The 27,187-nt window shown below is 33.3% G+C and overlaps 2 protein-coding genes and 1 pseudogene across 4 annotated transcripts; all 3 read left to right on the top strand.

Moving 5' to 3' along the window:
* The first annotated feature begins 1,423 nt into the window (after positions 1-1,423).
* Positions 1,424-6,811, top strand: LOC145044089 (pescadillo homolog). Of its 2 annotated transcripts, none has more exons than XM_078992898.1 (14): positions 1,424-1,637; positions 1,929-2,372; positions 2,457-2,542; positions 3,025-3,273; positions 3,491-3,616; positions 3,692-3,776; positions 3,855-3,965; positions 4,061-4,154; positions 4,237-4,352; positions 4,477-4,584; positions 4,672-4,793; positions 5,650-5,869; positions 6,213-6,440; positions 6,533-6,811. In XM_078992898.1, the coding sequence occupies exons 2-14, from the start codon at positions 2,349-2,351 to the stop codon at positions 6,620-6,622; spliced, it is 1,659 nt and encodes a 552-aa protein (XP_078849024.1). In that variant the 5' UTR covers positions 1,424-1,637; positions 1,929-2,348; the 3' UTR covers positions 6,623-6,811. The 2 variants fall into 2 exon arrangements, with proteins under 2 accessions (XP_078849024.1, XP_078849025.1); XM_078992899.1 differs by having other exon boundaries at positions 1,934-2,372.
* Positions 6,812-10,246: 3,435 nt separating this feature from the next.
* On the top strand, positions 10,247-16,743 carry LOC145040939 (pescadillo homolog; annotated as a pseudogene).
* A 235-nt stretch (positions 16,744-16,978) lies between these two features.
* Positions 16,979-22,369, top strand: LOC145044090 (pescadillo homolog). Of its 2 annotated transcripts, none has more exons than XM_078992900.1 (14): positions 16,979-17,195; positions 17,487-17,930; positions 18,015-18,100; positions 18,583-18,831; positions 19,049-19,174; positions 19,250-19,334; positions 19,413-19,523; positions 19,619-19,712; positions 19,795-19,910; positions 20,035-20,142; positions 20,230-20,351; positions 21,208-21,427; positions 21,771-21,998; positions 22,091-22,369. In XM_078992900.1, the coding sequence occupies exons 2-14, from the start codon at positions 17,907-17,909 to the stop codon at positions 22,178-22,180; spliced, it is 1,659 nt and encodes a 552-aa protein (XP_078849026.1). In that variant the 5' UTR covers positions 16,979-17,195; positions 17,487-17,906; the 3' UTR covers positions 22,181-22,369. The 2 variants fall into 2 exon arrangements, with proteins under 2 accessions (XP_078849026.1, XP_078849027.1); XM_078992901.1 differs by having other exon boundaries at positions 17,492-17,930.
* Positions 22,370-27,187: the final 4,818 nt, after the last annotated feature.

Consider the following 27,187-nt stretch of genomic DNA (forward strand, 5'->3'; position numbering starts at 1 on the left):
CTTGTTTGTAATCTTATTGATAAAGGGGGTTAATATATATATATATATATATATATATATATATATATATATATATATATATATATATATAGGTTCAGGTTTATTTGAGACCATTATAATTTTGTGATACCGTAAGACCAAATCTAAAAATAATTTTAAAATGCAAAATAAATGGAAAAATCCAAAATTTCTTTTTTTAAATTAGATTAGTTAAATATCTATTTTAAGTGGAATAAGGCTTTTAATAGACAATTTGCTACACGTTTCCTTGTTTGGTCTTTATAACCCTGTTGCATGAGGAGTAGAGTGCGGCCAAAGTTTTGGTTATCATGGTGGATTATTGTGAAGGATAAGAATGATGTGGGGGTCGGGTGGAGGGTCCAAATTCATTCATATAATACTAAACGAGTTACTAGATATAAAACGTTAGAAAATAAAAGGGTTGAAACTGATATTTTAAATAGACAAAAAACCAAATTTATACCTAAACATACATACAAAAACAAGTAATTTTTTGGGTTAAATATAAAAAGTTAGAAAATAAAAGGGTTGAAACTGATATTTTAAAAGGTTCAAAATAGAAGGACTTAAAATAACATTTTACGAAATATTGGAATAAAAAATATCATTTTTGAAAGTTAAAAGAAGACAAGGGGTGGAAGTATATTTCTCAAAGTTGAGGGGAGGTAAATATGGTAACACCGACATTACCTTAATGTGGTAGTATAATACCTTTTTAACGTGAAAACCGTAAGATATATAGTTTCACGATCGAAGAACATACGCCTCCCTTTCTTCGTCGCCGAACTTCGGCCACCCACAGCCGCCCTTTCCCTCTCCAGAGAAAGGCTTTCAACTGGCCGAGTCACCTTTCACCGGAGCACCGTACCTCACCGTCTTTCCTAGAAGCAGAGTCGTGACTGCTAGCAGCCATGCCTAAACATTACAGGCCTCCAGTAAGTTTCAAACGAAACTTACTAGTAATTCCCTACACGGAAGAATATCGTTTTTATGTTGCGTTTTTCACTTGTGGTTCGCAGGGGAAGAAGAAGGAAGGGAACGCCGCCAGATACATCACCAGGTCGCAAGCTGTTAAGGACCTGCAAGCTATGCAGTTATCGCGGTCAAAATTTCAATAGCGGTCACATGCCGTTATTTGAGATCGCGGTTATCGCGATTTTATGAATTTTTGATTAAAAAAACAAACAACACCTTACTCAAACTCAATAGCCAATAGATTAATCGAGTTTTGAATATCTCATAGGTATTCAACGAAGAGCATTTGTAAAATAAAACCACATTAAGCATCAACATTTGATACCAATCAAATTGTCAACACAACCACCGGGCAAAATATGGAAGTTATGAAATAGTTTAAGGACTGTTTCTGTAACTTATCTCAAAGTTATATGGTGTCGAGTCTTTTGGTTCACTTCTTGCGCTTCTTTCTTGGTGTTCCCTCCGATCGCGCCTTCCGCCAGATCTCCGCCCCATTTTACCAACAATCAAAACCCTCAATTGGAGTCGACACCGCTATATAAACCCTAACGATCTAGAGAGAGAGAGAGAAAGGCGGACAAGGTATCTCCATCACCTTCGCCTTGATCTCCGTCGAAGCGTTTTAAACCTAGTCACAAGTAAGCCAGTTTACGTTCAAGTTTCAGTTCTCATGATTTAAGGTTGATTTTTTTTAGTGAGAATGACGCTAGTTGTTTATATAATATATTCAATCGTGTTAGTCCGATTTCGTATGGTTCAGAACATATGTAGCCTATGGTGAAAACTAGTGAAGAAAAAAGCTCAAACGAAACAAAGGGAAATTTTTTTATTAGTATAATTACGTAAAGTTCTTCATAAGATTACTATCGAGTTCTGATTGTGCCCGGTCGTTTAATCTACTTATGTTTAGTTTACGTGCTTCATTGCAGTTCAGACTTCAAAGGGGGGTGATTGGCTGCTAACTAGATTGGAACTTGAGTTGTTTATTAACAAGAGAGATGACAAGGTTTCATGTCAATGGAAAAGTTGTTGATACTGTTGATTTTTTTTAGTGAGAATGACGCTAGTTGTTTATATAATATATTTCTCAAAGTTGAGGGGTGGTAAATATGGTAACACCGACATTACCTTAATGTGGTAGTATAATACCTTTTTAACGTGAAAACCGTAAGATATATAGTTTCACGATCGAAGAACATACGCCTCCCTTTCTTCGTCGCCGAACTTCGGCCACCCACAGCCGCCCTTTCCCTCTCCAGAGAAAGGATTTCAACCGGCCGAGTCACCTTTCACCGGAGCACCGTACCTCACCGTCTTTCCTAGAAGCAGAGTCGTGACTGCTAGCAGCCATGCCTAAACATTACAGGCCTCCAGTAAGTTTCAAACGAAACTTACAAGTAATTCCCTACACGGATGAATATCGTTTTTATGTTGCGTTTTTCACTTGTGGTTCGCAGGGGAAGAAGAAGGAAGGGAACGCCGCCAGATACATCACCAGGTCGCAAGCTGTTAAGGACCTGCAAGTCAGTCTTTCCGTGTTCAGGTATTAATTTGCTTTGAATCTTGGCGTATGTTGTAGATATATAGATGTGTATATATGAGGTGAGATAAGAAGCACAAAAGCTCATTAATGTTTGAATTTACAATCGACGTAGTTAAATGTATATTCATATTGAGTGTTTTGAATGAGGATGTAGAAGGAAGAATTTGAAGAAGTTTTTGTTGTTAAATGTATTGATTTATCTTCAATGAGCGCTTTTGAGATAAGAGGTGAAAAACCCTAGTTTGGAGTGATGATAAGAAGTCCATAACCCTAATTTGATGTCCTTTACTACCATGATCAAGGGTCTTATTGATTTAAAAAGCAAAACATGTAATAATGTGGATTTGAATAGTTACTCTCTTGTGTTGTGTATTTGATAGTTAAATATTTGGTACGTATACAATTCATAAGAGGTTCTATATTTTCAATTGTGTATATATACTCTAATAATCCAAATGTTTTGGTTGTTTTTGATTCAATAGGAAATTATGTATCTTCAAAAAAGTTTTTCCTCGAGACCCAAAGAAAAAAGTGAAGGGAAACCACCATACCTATTATCACATGAAAGATATTTTGGGTCTTAAACATGACCCACTTCTTGTCAAGTTTCGTGAGGCTAGGACATATGAGAAAAAGAAAAAGAAAGCAATGTCTAAGAAGAACAAAGATCTTGTTGAACGCGTGTCAACACACAAGCCTTCTTACACACTTGATAGGCCTATCCTTGAGAGGTTAGTGTCATTATATATCTAACTTATACAACACTTTTTGTTGCATTTTCCTTTTGACTCAATGAGGACATTACTTAATCCGGTATGCTATATACCTATAGTATATAACTATATACCAGTCTTTCTTTTTTACTAAATGCAAAAAGAACGACTTGATAGAAAAGTAAAAAGAAGATTTTCCCAATTAAGTCGTAACTTTTTACAAATTTGACTTCAGGTATCCAACATTCATTGATGCATTAAGAGATTTGGATGATGGACTCACCATGGTGCATCTTTTTGCTGCATTACCTGCTATAGAAAGGGAAAACATTCAAGTAGAAAGAATCCATAGTTGTAGAGGGTATGTGTAATGTGTTCCCATATTTTGAATATCTAATTTTATATCTTAATGGTTTATATGTTTTAATTTCTTTAGGTTGAGTCTTGAGTGGCAAGCATATGTCTCTCGCACACATAAATTGCGAAAGGCTTTCATATCTGTGAAAGGCATATATTACCAGGTATAGAAATCATCACATGTATAAATCAATAAATTTGATGTTATGTAGAATGTAAAATTACCAATTTGCCCCTTTTAGGCAGAGGTTGAAGGGCAAAAAATCACATGGTTGACGCCTCATGCACTACAACAAGTAATGCCTCAAGATGTAGATTACAAGATCATGCTTACATTCTTGGAATTATACGAGGTTTGTGATAATGATCAAGCTTCTACCTTTCTTATGAATATTATATATCTTTTTGTTTTAACTCTTACTTACATATAAATTGATTAAATATGCAGAATCTCTTAGGTTTTGTTAATTTCAAACTCTACAATTCGATTAATTTGAAATACCCACCTATCCTTGATCCTCGACTGAAAGCTTCAGCTTCAGGTATGAATTTTCTATCACATCATAGAATATAGATTATTACTAGATATCATAAGGTAACTTAACTTTTTAAAAATTTGTACAGATTTATATGCTTTTACAAGGTATGTTGAAAATGTTGCTGATGAGAATGAAGATGATGAAGAAACAAGAGCATGTAAAACCCTTTTCAAAGACATGACATTCTTCTTGAGTCGTGAGGTAAATAAAGTCGATATTTTTTTTTTGTTTTTTTTGTTTGTTTTTTTTTTTTTTTAAATTGAATAATTGCTTAGCCTTCAAGCTTCTTTCATCGTGTTAAAGTGAGTGTCGATTTTTTTTACAGGTTCCAAGAGAATCATTGCTTTTTGTGATTACGGCATTTGGTGGTGTGGTTTCATGGGAGGGAGATGGAGCTCCATTTGAGGAATCTAACCAGAGCATTAATTATCAGGTATTTTATTATTTTATTATAAAAAAAAAATTCTTTTATATATTTCTTACTAATTATTAGTATTATTCTGATGTTTTATTTTTGTAGATTGTTGATAGGCCAAGTCAAAGTCACCGGTTTATTTCCAGAGATTATATACAGCCACAATGGGTCTTTGATTGCATAAATGCACGAATTATACTACCAACCGAAGACTATATTGTTGGGAAGTAAGTTTCAGTAAACACCCACCTTTTAATATATTAATTTTTAATAGAGTAAATTACATTTTTGGTCCCTAAGTATAGCTGATTTTTATAAAGTTGGTCCTCAAAAGTTTTTTTATCACAATTTTATACCTTATTTGAGGTTCTTATAATGTTTTTGGTCCCTTTTCACATAAAATGACCATCTTTGGTCCCAGATTATGGCTGGTTTTTGCAATTTTGGTGCCAAAAAGCGTTCTTTTACATTTTTGGTCCCAAAAAGTGTTCTTTAACAATTCTAATCCTTATTTGAGATTCGTGTAATGTTTTTGTTCCTTGTTCAAAGTAAGATGACTATTTTCGGTCCCAGAGTAGAGTATATCTGATTTTTGCAAATAAGGTCCCAAATATTTTCTTATACATTTTTGGTCTTTTTTTCCTAGTAAAATGATTATCTTCGATCCCGGACTATAGCTGATTTTCGCAATCCTTGTCCCAAAAAGTGTTATTTTACAAATTTAGTCCTTATTTGAAGCTCTTGAAACATTTTTGTTCCTTGTTCAAAGTAAAACAGACATTCTTGGTCCTTGAGTAAAGCTGATTTTTGCAATTTGGTCCCAAAAAGTTTTCTTTCAGTTTTGGTTCTTATTTTAGATTCTTGTAACATTTTTGGTCTATGTTCCATGTAAAATGATTATTTTTGGCCTCAATATAGCTGATTTTTGCAATTTTGGTCCTAGAAGTATAATCATTTTACTTGGAACCTAGACCAAAAAATATTACAAAAAACTCAAATAAGGACTAAAATTTAAATAAAAAACAATACCCAGGGACCAAAAGATGATAATAGTTCTTAACATTGTCATTGTGTGTAAATCAGGGTTCTTCCACCACATTTGTCTCCATTTGTTGATAATGAAGCAGAAGGACATGAACCCGAGTATGCAGAGACCATTAAAAGGCATCAAGCTGCTGCTAGAAAAGAGATCCTCCCAATGCCAGGTGGCGAACAAGATGATCTTGATAATGCCCAAAATCTACTTGCTGAAGGCATCATCGATCGCACTAAAGCCAAAGAAGCTGCTGAAAGAAAAAGAAAGGTTCCTTTCCTCCTGCTTTACAAATTTACATTTTTGGTCCTTGTGCTTTGGTCATCCTCTCGGATTTGGTCCCCAAAAGAATCTTTCTTTCTTCTTGCTCCCTGTGTGATAACGCCTTACATTCCAATGATTGAATGAATAATTAATGATAAATTTTGGTATCTTTTCTTGATCGGCAAATGACCATTATGCCCTTGCATCCCAGAAAACTTATTTACGATATTCATTATATTTAGTGTGCTTAACCCCCGATAAACCCATTAAGTAAGAAAAGAAACAGCTCCTTAGTCTATGAGTTGGATGGTGCTGTGTGAAATGACGATTTTACCCCTTGGGGATGCAGATGGCGATGCTTCAAGAGGAGTATCATCATGAACTAAAAAAGGAACTGGAAGGGACAACACAACACACACCCGCTACAGCTGAAGAGGGCAAGAAGAAGAAAAAGAACGTTGATGATGAAGAAACGGAAGATGATGATCAAAATCTGCAGCAGTTTGCTGATGATAATGACAACATGTCAAAGGTTACCATGTCACGTAAAAAGAGGAGACTTTATGAAGCCATGAAGGTTAGTTTCAATTGTATATATCTCTTTTTTTTTTTAAATCAAGAAGCCCATCATATGTTTTGTTTATTTAATTTGTGTTTCTTTGTGTCCAGATTTCGCAAGAAAGGAAAAAGGCAAGTGTGGATACTCTCAAGACAAGGAAGAAAAATATTCAAAACTCCAAGAAAACATCATCTCACTGAAGCTGATTTAGAGATTCAAGGTCCTTAATTCCCTGCGTTTTTATAATCAAAGCAATGAATTAAATTTTGTAGGTATTGGCTTTTTTTTACATGTTTTTATAACGGTGGATTTTTTTTTTTCTCAAAATTTGGTTTGTTTCTGGATCTGATGATATTCTTACTAAATCACATATGGTATGACTTTGAATTTGTTCTCTGTGAGTATTAATTTGTGTGTATGTTTTTCCCATATTATGTTTAACATCTTAGAAAAACTTACGATTTTAAAAGAATGTGAACCCATGTGATATTATGATTATTTTCTTCACATAACTATTTCCAATAGTATATGGGAGCTCTTATACCGTTGCAGTGAAATGTTTTTTGGTTAAGAATATCAACCACTTAATTTAGGCTATTGTTAAACCTCTCCTTTTCTTTTCTTCCTTTCTATGTTTGTCATTGCCATATCATTTTCACTCTCATTGCTTTCTTTCAACCTATATTATATTCGTTTTTCATCTTTCATTCTTTTTAATACAAATAATAAAAGTAAGTGTTAAGATAATTGCATTATTTCTTTAAATTAAAAAAATACAATAAAAAGTACGACAATGGTGAAAAAAGAGTATAACATAGATTGTAAATTTGATTGAAAATTGAGTGGAGATGATGTGATGCTGATGAGGGCATAGAAAGGAAAAAGAAAATAAAAATAGTGGTATAACAATAGTTTAAGTGGTTGATGTTATGAAAGATTGGTTATGCTTCTATCAGGAAAAATATGAAGGGGTTGAAGAAAACATACGGGGTTGAATTGAATGAATGAAAGCATATCATATTGTGCGATATGTATGGTTGTGGTGAAGATTCAAGAGAAAATAGATTATCAGAGGTGGAAGTGGGTGCGAGTATGGTTGTGGTTATGGTTGTGTTAGGAAGATGAGGTCGGCTACATGATGATAGCGGCGTTGTGAAAATTGAGGGACTTTGAAAATTCATTTTAGAGGTTAATAAGAGAGAAAATAAGAGAGTGTTGGCTGGGTGGTCTGAAAAAAATATATTAAAGTTTATGGGTATTATAAGAGGTATTATGTTTTCTTTTCAAAAAGTAAAAGAGGAAAAAAAAAATGCAACGTTGTTCCACCCGGTGCAGTGGAAGAGCTTCAACATATGATTTGGAGGCCGAAAATATAATATGTATAAAAATCGGTGATCAAGGGGAACCACCGCCAAAATTTTATATTTTTCGGTCTAATATGTATAAAATGAAAATATAAGGGGCTATTTGTAACAAAAAAAATCAGGAGAAGGGGCCACAGCCCTCCTCGCCCTAATAAAGCTCCGCCCATGACCCGGTGGAGCTCTTGAGTATGGTCACCATCCTAGCCTATGTGGTGTTCCCGTCGGAACTAATTCTACATGTCGGGTGTGGTCCTTTAATAACACAAAACCTTATATTTTATATTTCACTTAATGTTTTTATAAGCTTAATGTTTGATGCAGTTAAGTCATTTTATTTAACAATGTTCCATTTTATTCCCTTATTTTATTTAACGTTTAAAGTTTTATTATTTTTCATTAATTAGTTTTTATCATTTTAATCTCCGATGTTAAATATTAAATTCGTAATGATCATATGATAATTTTAATGTCTTTTATTGTATAAGTAGAAGTATAATAATTTTATCATCTTTTAGAAAAAAGATCCAATATATTTATCTTTTTCAGTTTTGTTTGTTTGTGCTATTTTATGGTTATAAAAGAAGAGGTTGATGATGTTATGGTGTGTCGAAACATTTAACAACATGTATCGTAATCGATGCATTTAACAACAACGTCGCTCTACACCATGTATCGTAATCGATTTGTCACTCATGTCTGACAACATCAAAACAATTATTTTAATTCAATTTAGTCCTTTTTTTATTCAATTACATCTTCATGTTTCGAATTGGAGTTTCCTTATTTTTGTCACCCTTCAAAGTAATCGTGTTTTTTTTTTGTTACTGTTTTTTAATTAGGAAACCTTGATTCATACTCCAATGATGGACCAAATAAAAAGGTTGGTGTTATCTATGATGTTATTAACGATCTCAATAAGCCATATATTCATTCAATATGCCATTTTTTTAATTAGGGGAACCAACAATTTCTTGGGAAATGTCACTAAGATCCAAATCTACAAAATTAAAATGACAAACAACTTACTAAGTTAACAAGATTACAATACTTGTTGTTTAAAACCTCTTATTAAACATAATGTACATACCTTAAATGCACAGACAAATCCCTATAGAGTATATGTGTGTCTACTGCCGATTCTTTGCGCATTTGGGTTCAAATAGTCCTCAATCTTATCAAACACAACACGCATCTATTTGTAAGTGAACTCCATATCAATCTTCCCCATTGGTACATATGTCAAAAAATTACACTTAATAAGTATATATATTATTTTAATATAATGTAGGTAAAAAAAACTATATACCTGTTAAAAACGCTTATAAATTAGAGATGTGTGTCATACGTTCATTAGCAATTGGTTGTCAAAGGTATTTCTCAAAAAATCCTTGCTCTAGCATATACAACAGGGAGACTCTCACCACATCTTCATTACTTAATTGACGAAGTAAGTTATTGAACACGTGCGTAAGGCCAACCACACTCACCAAATGTGAAAGCGGCACAAATGGAAACATATGTTCTTTGAATTCTGCAAAACCAGAAGTTGGACGAAAATAATCCCGGAACTACAAGCCGGTAACCAAGTAGATTGCGTTCCTGTCTAAGTAAACTCAATAACCTCGAACCAGAAATAGAAGCTTTTCTAGGTCAACTGGATCAAAAGTAGTAACTTCGTTACACATAAGATAACAGCATAGTAAATGGTGACATTAGACACCTATCAACATGTTCACGTAATCAACAAAACATGATTGCTTAAACATCGCCCCACAAACTCGTCGGCTTTGTAAGCGCGCCATGATTTTGCGCCCAAGTTTAGGTATGCACGTTCTAGCAACAACCGCTTCGTATGTTATATCGTGTTGCAATCAAAAGAATTATTAATTAGGGATATTTGTATGTATGTTCCTGAGCGGAAATAGGGTTTTAATTGTATTCCGGAATTAGCGTTTTTGATTGTATTCCGGAATTAGGATTTTTGTATGTATGTTTCGGAATCCGAAAACCGGGTACGGTATTGGACTAAAATTCCAGACACAGTTCGTTGTATTCCGGACATGATTATCAGATTCCGGACATGATTTTTGGATTCGAGACACGTTCCGGACTAGCAAAAATTAGGATTTTTTATAACAATGTATAATGTTAATGTAAATGTATAAGCCTATGTAATCATATTATTGTCTTAACACGATTAAAATTTATAGAAAACCCTATAATACCTATATAATTGCGTAAACTAAACATTTTTAGCGTATAATCTAAAATAAATGCATTTAATTAGAAATAAATTTGAAACTTATTGCATTTTTTCCTTGCTATCAAAATACATTTTCAGTTGTAAAAGGTGTCCAGAATGAAAGATACGATAATCCGAAACAAGGGATATCGAAGTATAATCCGAAAAAGATTAATTGATATTTATAAGGGATATCTACCCATTTAACCGAATTTAAAATGGGGTCCGAAATTCCGCATTCGGAACCAAATGGTCATTTTGCTAAAAAAGTTATATTTCTTAAAAACAACCAAAAACAGGTTAGAAATATATTTCTTGTTTGTAATCTTATTGATAAAGGGGGTTAATATATATATATATATATATATATATATATATATATATATATATATATATATATATATATATATATATATATATATATAGGTTCAGGTTTATTTGAGACCATTATAATTTTGTGATACCGTAAGACCAAATCTAAAAATAATTTTAAAATGCAAAATAAATGGAAAAATCCAAAAATTCTTTTTTTAAATTAGATTAGTTAAATATCTATTTTAAGTGGAATAAGGCTTTTAATAGACAATTTGCTACATGTTTCCTTGTTTGGTCTTTATAACCCTGTTGCATGAGGAGTAGAGTGCGGCCAAAGTTTTGGTTATCATGGTGGATTATTGTGAAGGATAAGAATGATGTGGGGGTCGGGTGGAGGGTCCAAATTCATTCATATAATACTAAACGAGTTACTAGATATAAAACGTTAGAAAATAAAAGGGTTGAAATTGAGATTTTAAATAGACAAAAAACCAAATTTATACCTAAACATACATACAAAAACAAGTAATTTTTTGGGTTAAATATAAAAAGTTAGAAAATAAAAGGGTTGAAACTGATATTTTAAAAGGTTCAAAATAGAAGGACTTAAAATAACATTTTACAAAATATTGGAATAAAAAATATCATTTTTGAAAGTTAAAAGAAGACAAGGGGTGGAAGTATATTTCTCAAAGTTGAGGGGAGGTAAATATGGTAACACCGACATTACCTTAATGTGGTAGTATAATACCTTTTTAACGTGAAAACCGTAAGATATATAGTTTCACGATCGAAGAACATACGCCTCCCTTTCTTCGTCGCCGAACTTCGGCCACCCACAGCCGCCCTTTCCCTCTCCAGAGAAAGGCTTTCAACTGGCCGAGTCACCTTTCACCGGAGCACCGTACCTCACCGTCTTTCCTAGAAGCAGAGTCGTGACTGCTAGCAGCCACGCCTAAACATTACAGGCCTCCAGTAAGTTTCAAACGAAACTTACTAGTAATTCCCTACACGGAAGAATATCGTTTTTATGTTGCGTTTTTCACTTGTGGTTCGCAGGGGAAGAAGAAGGAAGGGAACGCCGCCAGATACATCACCAGGTCGCAAGCTGTTAAGGACCTGCAAGCTATGCAGTTATCGCGGTCAAAATTTCAATAGCGGTCACATGCCGTTATTTGAGATCGCGGTTATCGCGGTGGTATAGCGGTGATATAGCGTTTTTTTTAATATTACGGATAATTTATAATTTTATATTATATTTATATAGAAGTTATATATATTTGAGTATTAATACTATAAGTTTATATAGAATTAATATCATAAACCTAAAAAGTCATATAAAAACATAACATAATATTCTATTATGGTAATAAGGAAACTACGTAGTGTCAAAGTGTCAAATAGAGATTAATTGTATTGCCCGTATTCAATATTGTATTAGTAGGTCATGGTTGATATAAAGAGTTAACTCCCAAGTCGTAGCCTCATAGGTGTGGTTCGATTTACAAAAAACATTAATGGAGTCCGACCATAGCAGCTCAAGTCGTCGTGAGTACAGAAAAAGATGATGAGAAAGAGAGTTGTCGGTAGACGTAGTTGCTTTGAATGCTTTTAATTATGTTAGTTGTTTGGGCATTTTAAAATGAAAGTGAAGTGAGATCATTAAAACTACTTTTTCATTGACAAAGTAACAAAATGACCCTAAATGTGAATGAAAATGGAATAGCGCCGCTATAGCGGTTATTGAAATAGCGGTAAATAGCGGTGAATAGCGCCGCTAATAGCGGTACCGCGAAATGAAAACGCTAAGTTGAAAATAGCGGTTCCTGACCTCCGCAAAATGCTATAGCGCCGCTATAGCGCGCAATTGATAGCTTAGCCTGCAAGTCAGTCTTTCCGTGTTCAGGTATTAATTTGCTTTGAATCTTGGCGTATGTTGTAGATATATAGATGTGTATATATGAGGTGAGATAAGAAGCACAAAAGCTCATTAATGTTTGAATTTACAATCAACGTAGTTAAATGTATATTCATATTAAGTGTTTTGAATGAGGATGTATAGAGAAGGAAGAATTTGAAGAAGTTTTTGTTGTTAAATGTATTGATTTATCTTCAATGAGCGCTTTTGAGATAAGAGGTGAAAAACCCTAGTTTGGAGTGATGATAAGAAGTCCATAACCCTAATTTGATGTCCTTTACTACCATGATCAAGGGTCTTATTGATTTAAAAAACAAAACATGTAATAATGTGGATTTGAATAGTTACTCTCTTGTGTTGTGTATTTGATAGTTAAATATTTGGTACGTATACAATTCATAAGAGGTTCTATATTTTCAATTGTGTATATATACTCTAATAATCCAAATGTTTTGGTTGTTTTTGATTCAATAGGAAATTATGTATCTTCAAAAAAGGTTTTCCTCGAGACCCAAAGAAAAAAGTGAAGGGAAACCACCATACCTATTATCACATGAAAGATATTTTGGGTCTTAAACATGACCCACTTCTTGTCAAGTTTCGTGAGGCTAGGACATATGAGAAAAAGAAAAAGAAAGCAATGTCTAAGAAGAACAAAGATCTTGTTCAACGCGTGTCAACACACAAGCCTTCTTACACACTTGATAGGCCTATCCTTGAGAGGTTAGTGTCATTATATATCTAACTTATACAACACTTTTTGTTGCATTTTCCTTTTGACTCAATGAGGACATTACTTAATCCGGTATGCTATATACCTATAGTATATAACTATATACCAGTCTTTCTTTTTTACTAAATGCAAAAAGAACGACTTGATAGAAAAGTAAAAAGAAGATTTTCCCAATTAAGTCGTAACTTTTTACAAATTTGACTTCAGGTATCCAACATTCATTGATGCATTAAGAGATTTGGATGATGGACTCACCATGGTGCATCTTTTTGCTGCATTACCTGCTATAGAAAGGGAAAACATTCAAGTAGAAAGAATCCATAGTTGTAGAGGGTATGTGTAATGTGTTCCCATATTCTGAATATCTAATTTTATATCTTAATGGTTTATATGTTTTAATTTCTTTAGGTTGAGTCTTGAGTGGCAAGCATATGTCTCTCGCACACATAAATTGCGAAAGGCTTTCATATCTGTGAAAGGCATATATTACCAGGTATAGAAATCATCACATGTATAAATCAATAAATTTGATGTTATGTAGAATGTAAAATTACCAATTTGCCCCTTTTAGGCAGAGGTTGAAGGGCAAAAAATCACATGGTTGACGCCTCATGCACTACAACAAGTAATGCCTCAAGATGTAGATTACAAGATCATGCTTACATTCTTGGAATTATACGAGGTTTGTGATAATGATCAAGCTTCTACCTTTCTTATGAATATTATATATCTTTTTGTTTTAACTCTTACTTACATATAAATTGATTAAATATGCAGAATCTCTTAGGTTTTGTTAATTTCAAACTCTACAATTCGATTAATTTGAAATATCCACCTATCCTTGATCCTCAACTGAAAGCTTCAGCTTCAGGTATGAATTTTCTATCACATGATAGATTAATTATTACTAGATATCATATATAAGGTATATTAACTTTTTAAAAAATTGTATAGATTTATATGCTTTTACAAGGTATGTTGAAAATGTTGCTGATGAGAATGAAGATGATGAAGAAACAAGAGCATGTAAAACCCTTTTCAAAGACATGACATTCTTCTTGAGTCGTGAGGTAAATAAAGTCGATGTTTTTTTTTTTTTTTTTTTTTTAAATTGAATAATTGCTTAGCCTTCAAGCTTCTTTCATCTTGTTAAAGTGAGTGTCTATTTTTTTTTACAGGTTCCAAGAGAATCATTGCTTTTTGTGATTACGGCATTTGGTGGTGTGGTTTCATGGGAGGGAGATGGAGCTCCATTTGAGGAATCTAACCAGAGCATTAATTATCAGGTATATTAATATTTTATTATAAAAAAAATCTTTTATATATTTCTTACTGATTATTAATATTATTCTGATGTTTTATTTTTGTAGATTGTTGATAGGCCAAGTTAAAGTCACCGGTTTATTTCCAGAGATTATATACAGCCACAATGGGTCTTTGATTGCATAAATGCACGAATTATACTACCAACCGAAGACTATATTGTTGGGAAGTAAGTTTCAGTAAACACCCACTTTTTAATATATTAATTTTTGATAGAGTAAATTAAATTTTGAGTAAATTACACGAATAGTCCCTATGGTTTAAGGTAATTTGCACGTTTGGTCCTTAACTTATTTTTTTAACTCGGAAGGTCCCTATTGTTTGTTTTTGTTACACGCTTAGTCCCTGTCTTACCAAAAAAGACTATTTTGCCCCTGATTTTTTAATTTATTTAAATAAACACACTCGCAACCCCACTCCCCTCACCTTACCCTACCTATCCCATTATTTTTCCATATTCAAATAATAGTTTTTTTAGGTAAGACAGGGACCAAGCGCATAACAAAAACAAATAAAAGGGACCAAACGCGTAACAAAAACAAACAGTAGGGACCTTCCGAGTTAAAAAAGTAAATTATGGATCAAATGTGCAAATTACCCCAAACCATAGAGACCATTCGTGTAAATTTTTGTATTCCGGAATTAGCGTTTTTGATTGTATTCCGGAATTAGGATTTTTGTATGTATGTTTCGGAATCCGAAAACCGGGTACGGTATTGGACTAAAATTCCAGACACAGTTCGTTGTATTCCGGACATGATTATCAGATTCCGGACATGATTTTTGGATTCGAGACACGTTCCGGACTAGCAAAAATTAGGATTTTTTATAACAATGTATAATGTAATGTAAATGTATAAGCCTATGTAATCATATTATTGTCTTAACACGATTAAAATTTATAGAAAACCCTATAATACCTATATAATTGCGTAAACTAAACATTTTTAGCGTATAATCTAAAATAAATGCATTTAATTAGAAATAAATTTGAAACTTATTGCATTTTTTCCTTGCTATCAAAATACATTTTCAGTTGTAAAAGGTGTCTAGAATGAAAGATACGATAATCCGAAACAAGGGATATCGAAGTATAATCCGAAAAAGATTAATTGATATTTATAAGGGATATCTACCCATTTAACCGAATTTAAAATGGGGTCCGAAATTCCGCATTCGGAACCAAATGGTCATTTTGCTAAAAAAGTTATATTTCTTAAAAACAACCAAAAACAGGTTAGAAATATATTTCTTGTTTGTAATCTTATTGATAAAGGGGGTTAATATATATATATATATATATATATATATATATATATATATATATATATAGGTTCAGGTTTATTTGAGACCATTATAATTTTGTGATACCGTAAGACCAAATCTAAAAATAATTTTAAAATGCAAAATAAATGGAAAAATCCAAAATTTCTTTTTTTAAATTAGATTAGTTAAATATCTATTTTAAGTGGAATAAGGCTTTTAATAGACAATTTGCTACACGTTTCCTTGTTTGGTCTTTATAACCCTGTTGCATGAGGAGTAGAGTGCGGCCAAAGTTTTGGTTATCATGGTGGATTATTGTGAAGGATAAGAATGATGTGGGGGTCGGGTGGAGGGTCCAAATTCATTCATATAATACTAAACGAGTTACTAGATATAAAACGTTAGAAAATAAAAGGGTTGAAACTGATATTTTAAATAGACAAAAAACCAAATTTATACCTAAACATACATACAAAAACAAGTAATTTTTTGGGTTAAATATAAAAAGTTAGAAAATAAAAGGGTTGAAACTGATATTTTAAAAGGTTCAAAATAGAAGGACTTAAAATAACATTTTACGAAATATTGGAATAAAAAATATCATTTTTGAAAGTTAAAAGAAGACAAGGGGTGGAAGTATATTTCTCAAAGTTGAGGGGAGGTAAATATGGTAACACCGACATTACCTTAATGTGGTAGTATAATACCTTTTTAACGTGAAAACCGTAAGATATATAGTTTCACGATCGAAGAACATACGCCTCCCTTTCTTCGTCGCCGAACTTCGGCCACCCACAGCCGCCCTTTCCCTCTCCAGAGAAAGGCTTTCAACTGGCCGAGTCACCTTTCACCGGAGCACCGTACCTCACCGTCTTTCCTAGAAGCAGAGTCGTGACTGCTAGCAGCCATGCCTAAACATTACAGGCCTCCAGTAAGTTTCAAACGAAACTTACTAGTAATTCCCTACACGGAAGAATATCGTTTTTATGTTGCGTTTTTCACTTGTGGTTCGCAGGGGAAGAAGAAGGAAGGGAACGCCGCCAGATACATCACCAGGTCGCAAGCTGTTAAGGACCTGCAAGCTATGCAGTTATCGCGGTCAAAATTTCAATAGCGGTCACATGCCGTTATTTGAGATCGCGGTTATCGCGATTTTATGAATTTTTGATTAAAAAAACAAACAACACCTTACTCAAACTCAATAGCCAATAGATTAATCGAGTTTTGAATATCTCATAGGTATTCAACGAAGAGCATTTGTAAAATAAAACCACATTAAGCATCAACATTTGATACCAATCAAATTGTCAACACAACCACCGGGCAAAATATGGAAGTTATGAAATAGTTTAAGGACTGTTTCTGTAACTTATCTCAAAGTTATATGGTGTCGAGTCTTTTGGTTCACTTCTTGCGCTTCTTTCTTGGTGTTCCCTCCGATCGCGCCTTCCGCCAGATCTCCGCCCCATTTTACCAACAATCAAAACCCTCAATTGGAGTCGACACCGCTATATAAACCCTAACGATCTAGAGAGAGAGAGAGAGAGGCGGACAAGGTATCTCCATCACCTTCGCCTTGATCTCCGTCGAAGCGTTTTAAACCTAGTCACAAGTAAGCCAGTTTACGTTCAAGTTTCAGTTCTCATGATTTAAGGTTGATTTTTTTTAGTGAGAATGACGCTAGTTGTTTATATAATATATTCAATCGTGTTAGTCCGATTTCGTATGGTTCAGAACATATGTAGCCTATGGTGAAAACTAGTGAAGAAAAAAGCTCAAACGAAACAAAGGGAAATTTTTTTATTAGTATAATTACGTAAAGTTCTTCATAAGATTACTATCGAGTTCTGATTGTGCCCGGTCGTTTAATCTACTTATGTTTAGTTTACGTGCTTCATTGCAGTTCAGACTTCAAAGGGGGGTGATTGGCTGCTAACTAGATTGGAACTTGAGTTGTTTATTAACAAGAGAGATGACAAGGTTTCATGTCAATGGAAAAGTTGTTGATACTGTTGATTTTTTTTAGTGAGAATGACGCTAGTTGTTTATATAATATATTTCTCAAAGTTGAGGGGTGGTAAATATGGTAACACCGACATTACCTTAATGTGGTAGTATAATACCTTTTTAACGTGAAAACCGTAAGATATATAGTTTCACGATCGAAGAACATACGCCTCCCTTTCTTCGTCGCCGAACTTCGGCCACCCACAGCCGCCCTTTCCCTCTCCAGAGAAAGGATTTCAACCGGCCGAGTCACCTTTCACCGGAGCACCGTACCTCACCGTCTTTCCTAGAAGCAGAGTCGTGACTGCTAGCAGCCATGCCTAAACATTACAGGCCTCCAGTAAGTTTCAAACGAAACTTACAAGTAATTCCCTACACGGATGAATATCGTTTTTATGTTGCGTTTTTCACTTGTGGTTCGCAGGGGAAGAAGAAGGAAGGGAACGCCGCCAGATACATCACCAGGTCGCAAGCTGTTAAGGACCTGCAAGTCAGTCTTTCCGTGTTCAGGTATTAATTTGCTTTGAATCTTGGCGTATGTTGTAGATATATAGATGTGTATATATGAGGTGAGATAAGAAGCACAAAAGCTCATTAATGTTTGAATTTACAATCGACGTAGTTAAATGTATATTCATATTGAGTGTTTTGAATGAGGATGTAGAAGGAAGAATTTGAAGAAGTTTTTGTTGTTAAATGTATTGATTTATCTTCAATGAGCGCTTTTGAGATAAGAGGTGAAAAACCCTAGTTTGGAGTGATGATAAGAAGTCCATAACCCTAATTTGATGTCCTTTACTACCATGATCAAGGGTCTTATTGATTTAAAAAGCAAAACATGTAATAATGTGGATTTGAATAGTTACTCTCTTGTGTTGTGTATTTGATAGTTAAATATTTGGTACGTATACAATTCATAAGAGGTTCTATATTTTCAATTGTGTATATATACTCTAATAATCCAAATGTTTTGGTTGTTTTTGATTCAATAGGAAATTATGTATCTTCAAAAAAGTTTTTCCTCGAGACCCAAAGAAAAAAGTGAAGGGAAACCACCATACCTATTATCACATGAAAGATATTTTGGGTCTTAAACATGACCCACTTCTTGTCAAGTTTCGTGAGGCTAGGACATATGAGAAAAAGAAAAAGAAAGCAATGTCTAAGAAGAACAAAGATCTTGTTGAACGCGTGTCAACACACAAGCCTTCTTACACACTTGATAGGCCTATCCTTGAGAGGTTAGTGTCATTATATATCTAACTTATACAACACTTTTTGTTGCATTTTCCTTTTGACTCAATGAGGACATTACTTAATCCGGTATGCTATATACCTATAGTATATAACTATATACCAGTCTTTCTTTTTTACTAAATGCAAAAAGAACGACTTGATAGAAAAGTAAAAAGAAGATTTTCCCAATTAAGTCGTAACTTTTTACAAATTTGACTTCAGGTATCCAACATTCATTGATGCATTAAGAGATTTGGATGATGGACTCACCATGGTGCATCTTTTTGCTGCATTACCTGCTATAGAAAGGGAAAACATTCAAGTAGAAAGAATCCATAGTTGTAGAGGGTATGTGTAATGTGTTCCCATATTTTGAATATCTAATTTTATATCTTAATGGTTTATATGTTTTAATTTCTTTAGGTTGAGTCTTGAGTGGCAAGCATATGTCTCTCGCACACATAAATTGCGAAAGGCTTTCATATCTGTGAAAGGCATATATTACCAGGTATAGAAATCATCACATGTATAAATCAATAAATTTGATGTTATGTAGAATGTAAAATTACCAATTTGCCCCTTTTAGGCAGAGGTTGAAGGGCAAAAAATCACATGGTTGACGCCTCATGCACTACAACAAGTAATGCCTCAAGATGTAGATTACAAGATCATGCTTACATTCTTGGAATTATACGAGGTTTGTGATAATGATCAAGCTTCTACCTTTCTTATGAATATTATATATCTTTTTGTTTTAACTCTTACTTACATATAAATTGATTAAATATGCAGAATCTCTTAGGTTTTGTTAATTTCAAACTCTACAATTCGATTAATTTGAAATACCCACCTATCCTTGATCCTCGACTGAAAGCTTCAGCTTCAGGTATGAATTTTCTATCACATCATAGAATATAGATTATTACTAGATATCATAAGGTAACTTAACTTTTTAAAAATTTGTACAGATTTATATGCTTTTACAAGGTATGTTGAAAATGTTGCTGATGAGAATGAAGATGATGAAGAAACAAGAGCATGTAAAACCCTTTTCAAAGACATGACATTCTTCTTGAGTCGTGAGGTAAATAAAGTCGATATTTTTTTTTTGTTTTTTTTGTTTGTTTTTTTTTTTTTTTAAATTGAATAATTGCTTAGCCTTCAAGCTTCTTTCATCGTGTTAAAGTGAGTGTCGATTTTTTTTACAGGTTCCAAGAGAATCATTGCTTTTTGTGATTACGGCATTTGGTGGTGTGGTTTCATGGGAGGGAGATGGAGCTCCATTTGAGGAATCTAACCAGAGCATTAATTATCAGGTATTTTATTATTTTATTATAAAAAAAAAATTCTTTTATATATTTCTTACTAATTATTAGTATTATTCTGATGTTTTATTTTTGTAGATTGTTGATAGGCCAAGTCAAAGTCACCGGTTTATTTCCAGAGATTATATACAGCCACAATGGGTCTTTGATTGCATAAATGCACGAATTATACTACCAACCGAAGACTATATTGTTGGGAAGTAAGTTTCAGTAAACACCCACCTTTTAATATATTAATTTTTAATAGAGTAAATTACATTTTTGGTCCCTAAGTATAGCTGATTTTTATAAAGTTGGTCCTCAAAAGTTTTTTTATCACAATTTTATACCTTATTTGAGGTTCTTATAATGTTTTTGGTCCCTTTTCACATAAAATGACCATCTTTGGTCCCAGATTATGGCTGGTTTTTGCAATTTTGGTGCCAAAAAGCGTTCTTTTACATTTTTGGTCCCAAAAAGTGTTCTTTAACAATTCTAATCCTTATTTGAGATTCGTGTAATGTTTTTGTTCCTTGTTCAAAGTAAGATGACTATTTTCGGTCCCAGAGTAGAGTATATCTGATTTTTGCAAATAAGGTCCCAAATATTTTCTTATACATTTTTGGTCTTTTTTTCCTAGTAAAATGATTATCTTCGATCCCGGACTATAGCTGATTTTCGCAATCCTTGTCCCAAAAAGTGTTATTTTACAAATTTAGTCCTTATTTGAAGCTCTTGAAACATTTTTGTTCCTTGTTCAAAGTAAAACAGACATTCTTGGTCCTTGAGTAAAGCTGATTTTTGCAATTTGGTCCCAAAAAGTTTTCTTTCAGTTTTGGTTCTTATTTTAGATTCTTGTAACATTTTTGGTCTATGTTCCATGTAAAATGATTATTTTTGGCCTCAATATAGCTGATTTTTGCAATTTTGGTCCTAGAAGTATAATCATTTTACTTGGAACCTAGACCAAAAAATATTACAAAAAACTCAAATAAGGACTAAAATTTAAATAAAAAACAATACCCAGGGACCAAAAGATGATAATAGTTCTTAACATTGTCATTGTGTGTAAATCAGGGTTCTTCCACCACATTTGTCTCCATTTGTTGATAATGAAGCAGAAGGACATGAACCCGAGTATGCAGAGACCATTAAAAGGCATCAAGCTGCTGCTAGAAAAGAGATCCTCCCAATGCCAGGTGGCGAACAAGATGATCTTGATAATGCCCAAAATCTACTTGCTGAAGGCATCATCGATCGCACTAAAGCCAAAGAAGCTGCTGAAAGAAAAAGAAAGGTTCCTTTCCTCCTGCTTTACAAATTTACATTTTTGGTCCTTGTGCTTTGGTCATCCTCTCGGATTTGGTCCCCAAAAGAATCTTTCTTTCTTCTTGCTCCCTGTGTGATAACGCCTTACATTCCAATGATTGAATGAATAATTAATGATAAATTTTGGTATCTTTTCTTGATCGGCAAATGACCATTATGCCCTTGCATCCCAGAAAACTTATTTACGATATTCATTATATTTAGTGTGCTTAACCCCCGATAAACCCATTAAGTAAGAAAAGAAACAGCTCCTTAGTCTATGAGTTGGATGGTGCTGTGTGAAATGACGATTTTACCCCTTGGGGATGCAGATGGCGATGCTTCAAGAGGAGTATCATCATGAACTAAAAAAGGAACTGGAAGGGACAACACAACACACACCCGCTACAGCTGAAGAGGGCAAGAAGAAGAAAAAGAACGTTGATGATGAAGAAACGGAAGATGATGATCAAAATCTGCAGCAGTTTGCTGATGATAATGACAACATGTCAAAGGTTACCATGTCACGTAAAAAGAGGAGACTTTATGAAGCCATGAAGGTTAGTTTCAATTGTATATATCTCTTTTTTTTTTTAAATCAAGAAGCCCATCATATGTTTTGTTTATTTAATTTGTGTTTCTTTGTGTCCAGATTTCGCAAGAAAGGAAAAAGGCAAGTGTGGATACTCTCAAGACAAGGAAGAAAAATATTCAAAACTCCAAGAAAACATCATCTCACTGAAGCTGATTTAGAGATTCAAGGTCCTTAATTCCCTGCGTTTTTATAATCAAAGCAATGAATTAAATTTTGTAGGTATTGGCTTTTTTTTACATGTTTTTATAACGGTGGATTTTTTTTTTTCTCAAAATTTGGTTTGTTTCTGGATCTGATGATATTCTTACTAAATCACATATGGTATGACTTTGAATTTGTTCTCTGTGAGTATTAATTTGTGTGTATGTTTTTCCCATATTATGTTTAACATCTTAGAAAAACTTACGATTTTAAAAGAATGTGAACCCATGTGATATTATGATTATTTTCTTCACATAACTATTTCCAATAGTATATGGGAGCTCTTATACCGTTGCAGTGAAATGTTTTTTGGTTAAGAATATCAACCACTTAATTTAGGCTATTGTTAAACCTCTCCTTTTCTTTTCTTCCTTTCTATGTTTGTCATTGCCATATCATTTTCACTCTCATTGCTTTCTTTCAACCTATATTATATTCGTTTTTCATCTTTCATTCTTTTTAATACAAATAATAAAAGTAAGTGTTAAGATAATTGCATTATTTCTTTAAATTAAAAAAATACAATAAAAAGTACGACAATGGTGAAAAAAGAGTATAACATAGATTGTAAATTTGATTGAAAATTGAGTGGAGATGATGTGATGCTGATGAGGGCATAGAAAGGAAAAAGAAAATAAAAATAGTGGTATAACAATAGTTTAAGTGGTTGATGTTATGAAAGATTGGTTATGCTTCTATCAGGAAAAATATGAAGGGGTTGAAGAAAACATACGGGGTTGAATTGAATGAATGAAAGCATATCATATTGTGCGATATGTATGGTTGTGGTGAAGATTCAAGAGAAAATAGATTATCAGAGGTGGAAGTGGGTGCGAGTATGGTTGTGGTTATGGTTGTGTTAGGAAGATGAGGTCGGCTACATGATGATAGCGGCGTTGTGAAAATTGAGGGACTTTGAAAATTCATTTTAGAGGTTAATAAGAGAGAAAATAAGAGAGTGTTGGCTGGGTGGTCTGAAAAAAATATATTAAAGTTTATGGGTATTATAAGAGGTATTATGTTTTCTTTTCAAAAAGTAAAAGAGGAAAAAAAAATGCAACGTTGTTCCACCCGGTGCAGTGGAAGAGCTTCAACATATGATTTGGAGGCCGAAAATATAATATGTATAAAAATCGGTGATCAAGGGGAACCACCGCCAAAATTTTATATTTTTCGGTCTAATATGTATAAAATGAAAATATAAGGGGCTATTTGTAACAAAAAAAATCAGGAGAAGGGGCCACAGCCCTCCTCGCCCTAATAAAGCTTCGCCCATGACCCGGTGGAGCTCTTGAGTATGGTCACCATCCTAGCCTATGTAGTGTTCCCGTCGGAACTAATTCTACATGTCGGGTGTGGTCCTTTAATAACACAAAACCTTATATTTTATATTTCACTTAATGTTTTTATAAGCTTAATGTTTGATGCAGTTAAGTCATTTTATTTAACAATGTTCCATTTTATTCCCTTATTTTATTTAACGTTTAAAGTTTTATTATTTTTCATTAATTAGTTTTTATCATTTTAATCTCCGATGTTAAATATTAAATTCGTAATGATCATATGATAATTTTAATGTCTTTTATTGTATAAGTAGAAGTATAATAATTTTATCATCTTTTAGAAAAAAGATCCAATATATTTATCTTTTTCAGTTTTGTTTGTTTGTGCTATTTTATGGTTATAAAAGAAGAGGTTGATGATGTTATGGTGTGTCGAAACATTTAACAACATGTATCGTAATCGATGCATTTAACAACAACGTCGCTCTACACCATGTATCGTAATCGATTTGTCACTCATGTCTGACAACATCAAAACAATTATTTTAATTCAATTTAGTCCGTTTTTTATTCAATTACATCTTCATGTTTCGAATTGGAGTTTCCTTATTTTTGTCACCCTTCAAAGTAATCGTGTTTTTTTTTTGTTACTGTTTTTTAATTAGGAAACCTTGATTCATACTCCAATGATGGACCAAATAAAAAGGTTGGTGTTATCTATGATGTTATTAACGATCTCAATAAGCCATATATTCATTCAATATGCCATTTTTTTAATTAGGGGAACCAACAATTTCTTGGGAAATGTCACCAAGATCCAAATCTACAAAATTAAAATGACAAACAACTTACTAAGTTAACAAGATTACAATACTTGTTGTTTAAAACCTCTTATTAAACATAATGTACATACCTTAAATGCACAGACAAATCCCTATAGAGTATATGTGTGTCTACTGCCGATTCTTTGCGCATTTGGGTTCAAATAGTCCTCAATCTTATCAAACACAACACGCATCTATTTGTAAGTGAACTCCATATCAATCTTCCCCATTGGTACATATGTCAAAAAATTACACTTAATAAGTATATATATTATTTTAATATAATGTAGGTAAAAAAAACTATATACCTGCTAAAAACTCTTATAAATTAGAGATGTGTGTCATACGTTCATTAGCAATTGGCTGTCAAAGGTATTTCTCAAAAAATCCTTGCTCTAGCATATACAACAGGGAGACTCTCACCACATCTTCATTACTTAATTGACGAAGTAAGTTATTGAACACGTGCGTAAGGCCAACCACACTCACCAAATGTGAAAGCGGCACAAATGGAAACATATGTTCTTTGAATTCTGCAAAACCAGAAGTTGGACGAAAATAATCCCGGAACTACAAGCCGGTAACCAAGTAGAATGCGTTCCTGTCTAAGTAAACTCAATAACCTCGAACCAGAAATAGAAGCTTTTCTAGGTCAACTGGATCAAAAGTAGTAACTTCGTTACACATAAGATAACAGCATAGTAAATGGTGACATTAGACACCTATCAACATGTTCACGTAATCAACAAAACATGATTGCTTAAACATCGCCCCACAAACTCGTCGGCTTTGTAAGCGCGCCATGATTTTGCGCCCAAGTTTAGGTATGCACGTTCTAGCAACAACCGCTTCGTATGTTATATCGTGTTGCAATCAAAAGAATTATTAATTAGGGATATTTGTATGTATGTTCCTGAGCGGAAATAGGGTTTTAATTGTATTCCGGAATTAGCGTTTTTGATTGTATTCCGGAATTAGGATTTTTGTATGTATGTTTCGGAATCCGAAAACCGGGTACGGTATTGGACTAAAATTCCAAACACAGTTCGTTGTATTCCGGACATGATTATCAGATTCCGGACATGATTTTTGGATTCGAGACACGTTCCGGACTAGCAAAAATTAGGATTTTTGATAACAATGTATCATGTAATGTAAATGTATAAGCCTATGTAATCATATTATTGTCTTAACACGATTAAAATTTATAGAAAACCCTATAATACCTATATAATTGCGTAAACTAAACATTTTTAGCGTATAATCTAAAATAAATGCATTTAATTAGAAATAAATTTGAAACTTATTGCATTTTTTCCTTGCTATCAAAATACATTTTCAGTTGTAAAAGGTGTCCAGAATGAAAGATACGATAATCCGAAACAAGGGATATCGAAGTATAATCCGAAAAAGATTAATTGATATTTATAAGGGATATCTACCCATTTAACCGAATTTAAAATGGGGTCCGAAATTCCGCATTCGGAACCAAATGGTCATTTTGCTAAAAAAGTTATATTTCTTAAAAACAACCAAAAACAGGTTAGAAATATATTTCTTGTTTGTAATCTTATTGATAAAGGGGGTTAATATATATATATATATATATATATATATATATATATATATATATATATATATATATATATATATATATATATATATATATAGGTTCAGGTTTATTTGAGACCATTATAATTTTGTGATACCGTAAGACCAAATCTAAAAATAATTTTAAAATGCAAAATAAATGGAAAAATCCAAAAATTCTTTTTTTAAATTAGATTAGTTAAATATCTATTTTAAGTGGAATAAGGCTTTTAATAGACAATTTGCTACATGTTTCCTTGTTTGGTCTTTATAACCCTGTTGCATGAGGAGTAGAGTGCGGCCAAAGTTTTGGTTATCATGGTGGATTATTGTGAAGGATAAGAATGATGTGGGGGTCGGGTGGAGGGTCCAAATTCATTCATATAATACTAAACGAGTTACTAGATATAAAACGTTAGAAAATAAAAGGGTTGAAACTGAGATTTTAAATAGACAAAAAACCAAATTTATACCTAAACATACATACAAAAACAAGTAATTTTTTGGGTTAAATATAAAAAGTTAGAAAATAAAAGGGTTGAAACTGATATTTTAAAAGGTTCAAAATAGAAGGACTTAAAATAACATTTTACGAAATATTGGAATAAAAAATATCATTTTTGAAAGTTAAAAGAAGACAAGGGGTGGAAGTATATTTCTCAAAGTTGAGGGGAGGTAAATATGGTAACACCGACATTACCTTAATGTGGTAGTATAATACCTTTTTAACGTGAAAACCGTAAGATATATAGTTTCACGATCGAAGAACATACGCCTCCCTTTCTTCGTCGCCGAACTTCGGCCACCCACAGCCGCCCTTTCCCTCTCCAGAGAAAGGCTTTCAACTGGCCGAGTCACCTTTCACCGGAGCACCGTACCTCACCGTCTTTCCTAGAAGCAGAGTCGTGACTGCTAGCAGCCACGCCTAAACATTACAGGCCTCCAGTAAGTTTCAAACGAAACTTACTAGTAATTCCCTACACGGAAGAATATCGTTTTTATGTTGCGTTTTTCACTTGTGGTTCGCAGGGGAAGAAGAAGGAAGGGAACGCCGCCAGATACATCACCAGGTCGCAAGCTGTTAAGGACCTGCAAGCTATGCAGTTATCGCGGTCAAAATTTCAATAGCGGTCACATGCCGTTATTTGAGATCGCGGTTATCGCGGTGGTATAGCGGTGATATAGCGTTTTTTTTAATATTACGGATAATTTATAATTTTATATTATATTTATATAGAAGTTATATATATTTGAGT

The sequence above is a fragment of the Lactuca saligna genome, chromosome 4 (genome assembly GCF_052625555.1).
Source record: "Lactuca saligna cultivar CGN05327 chromosome 4, ASM5262555v1, whole genome shotgun sequence".
Classification (NCBI taxonomy): domain Eukaryota; kingdom Viridiplantae; phylum Streptophyta; class Magnoliopsida; order Asterales; family Asteraceae; genus Lactuca; species Lactuca saligna.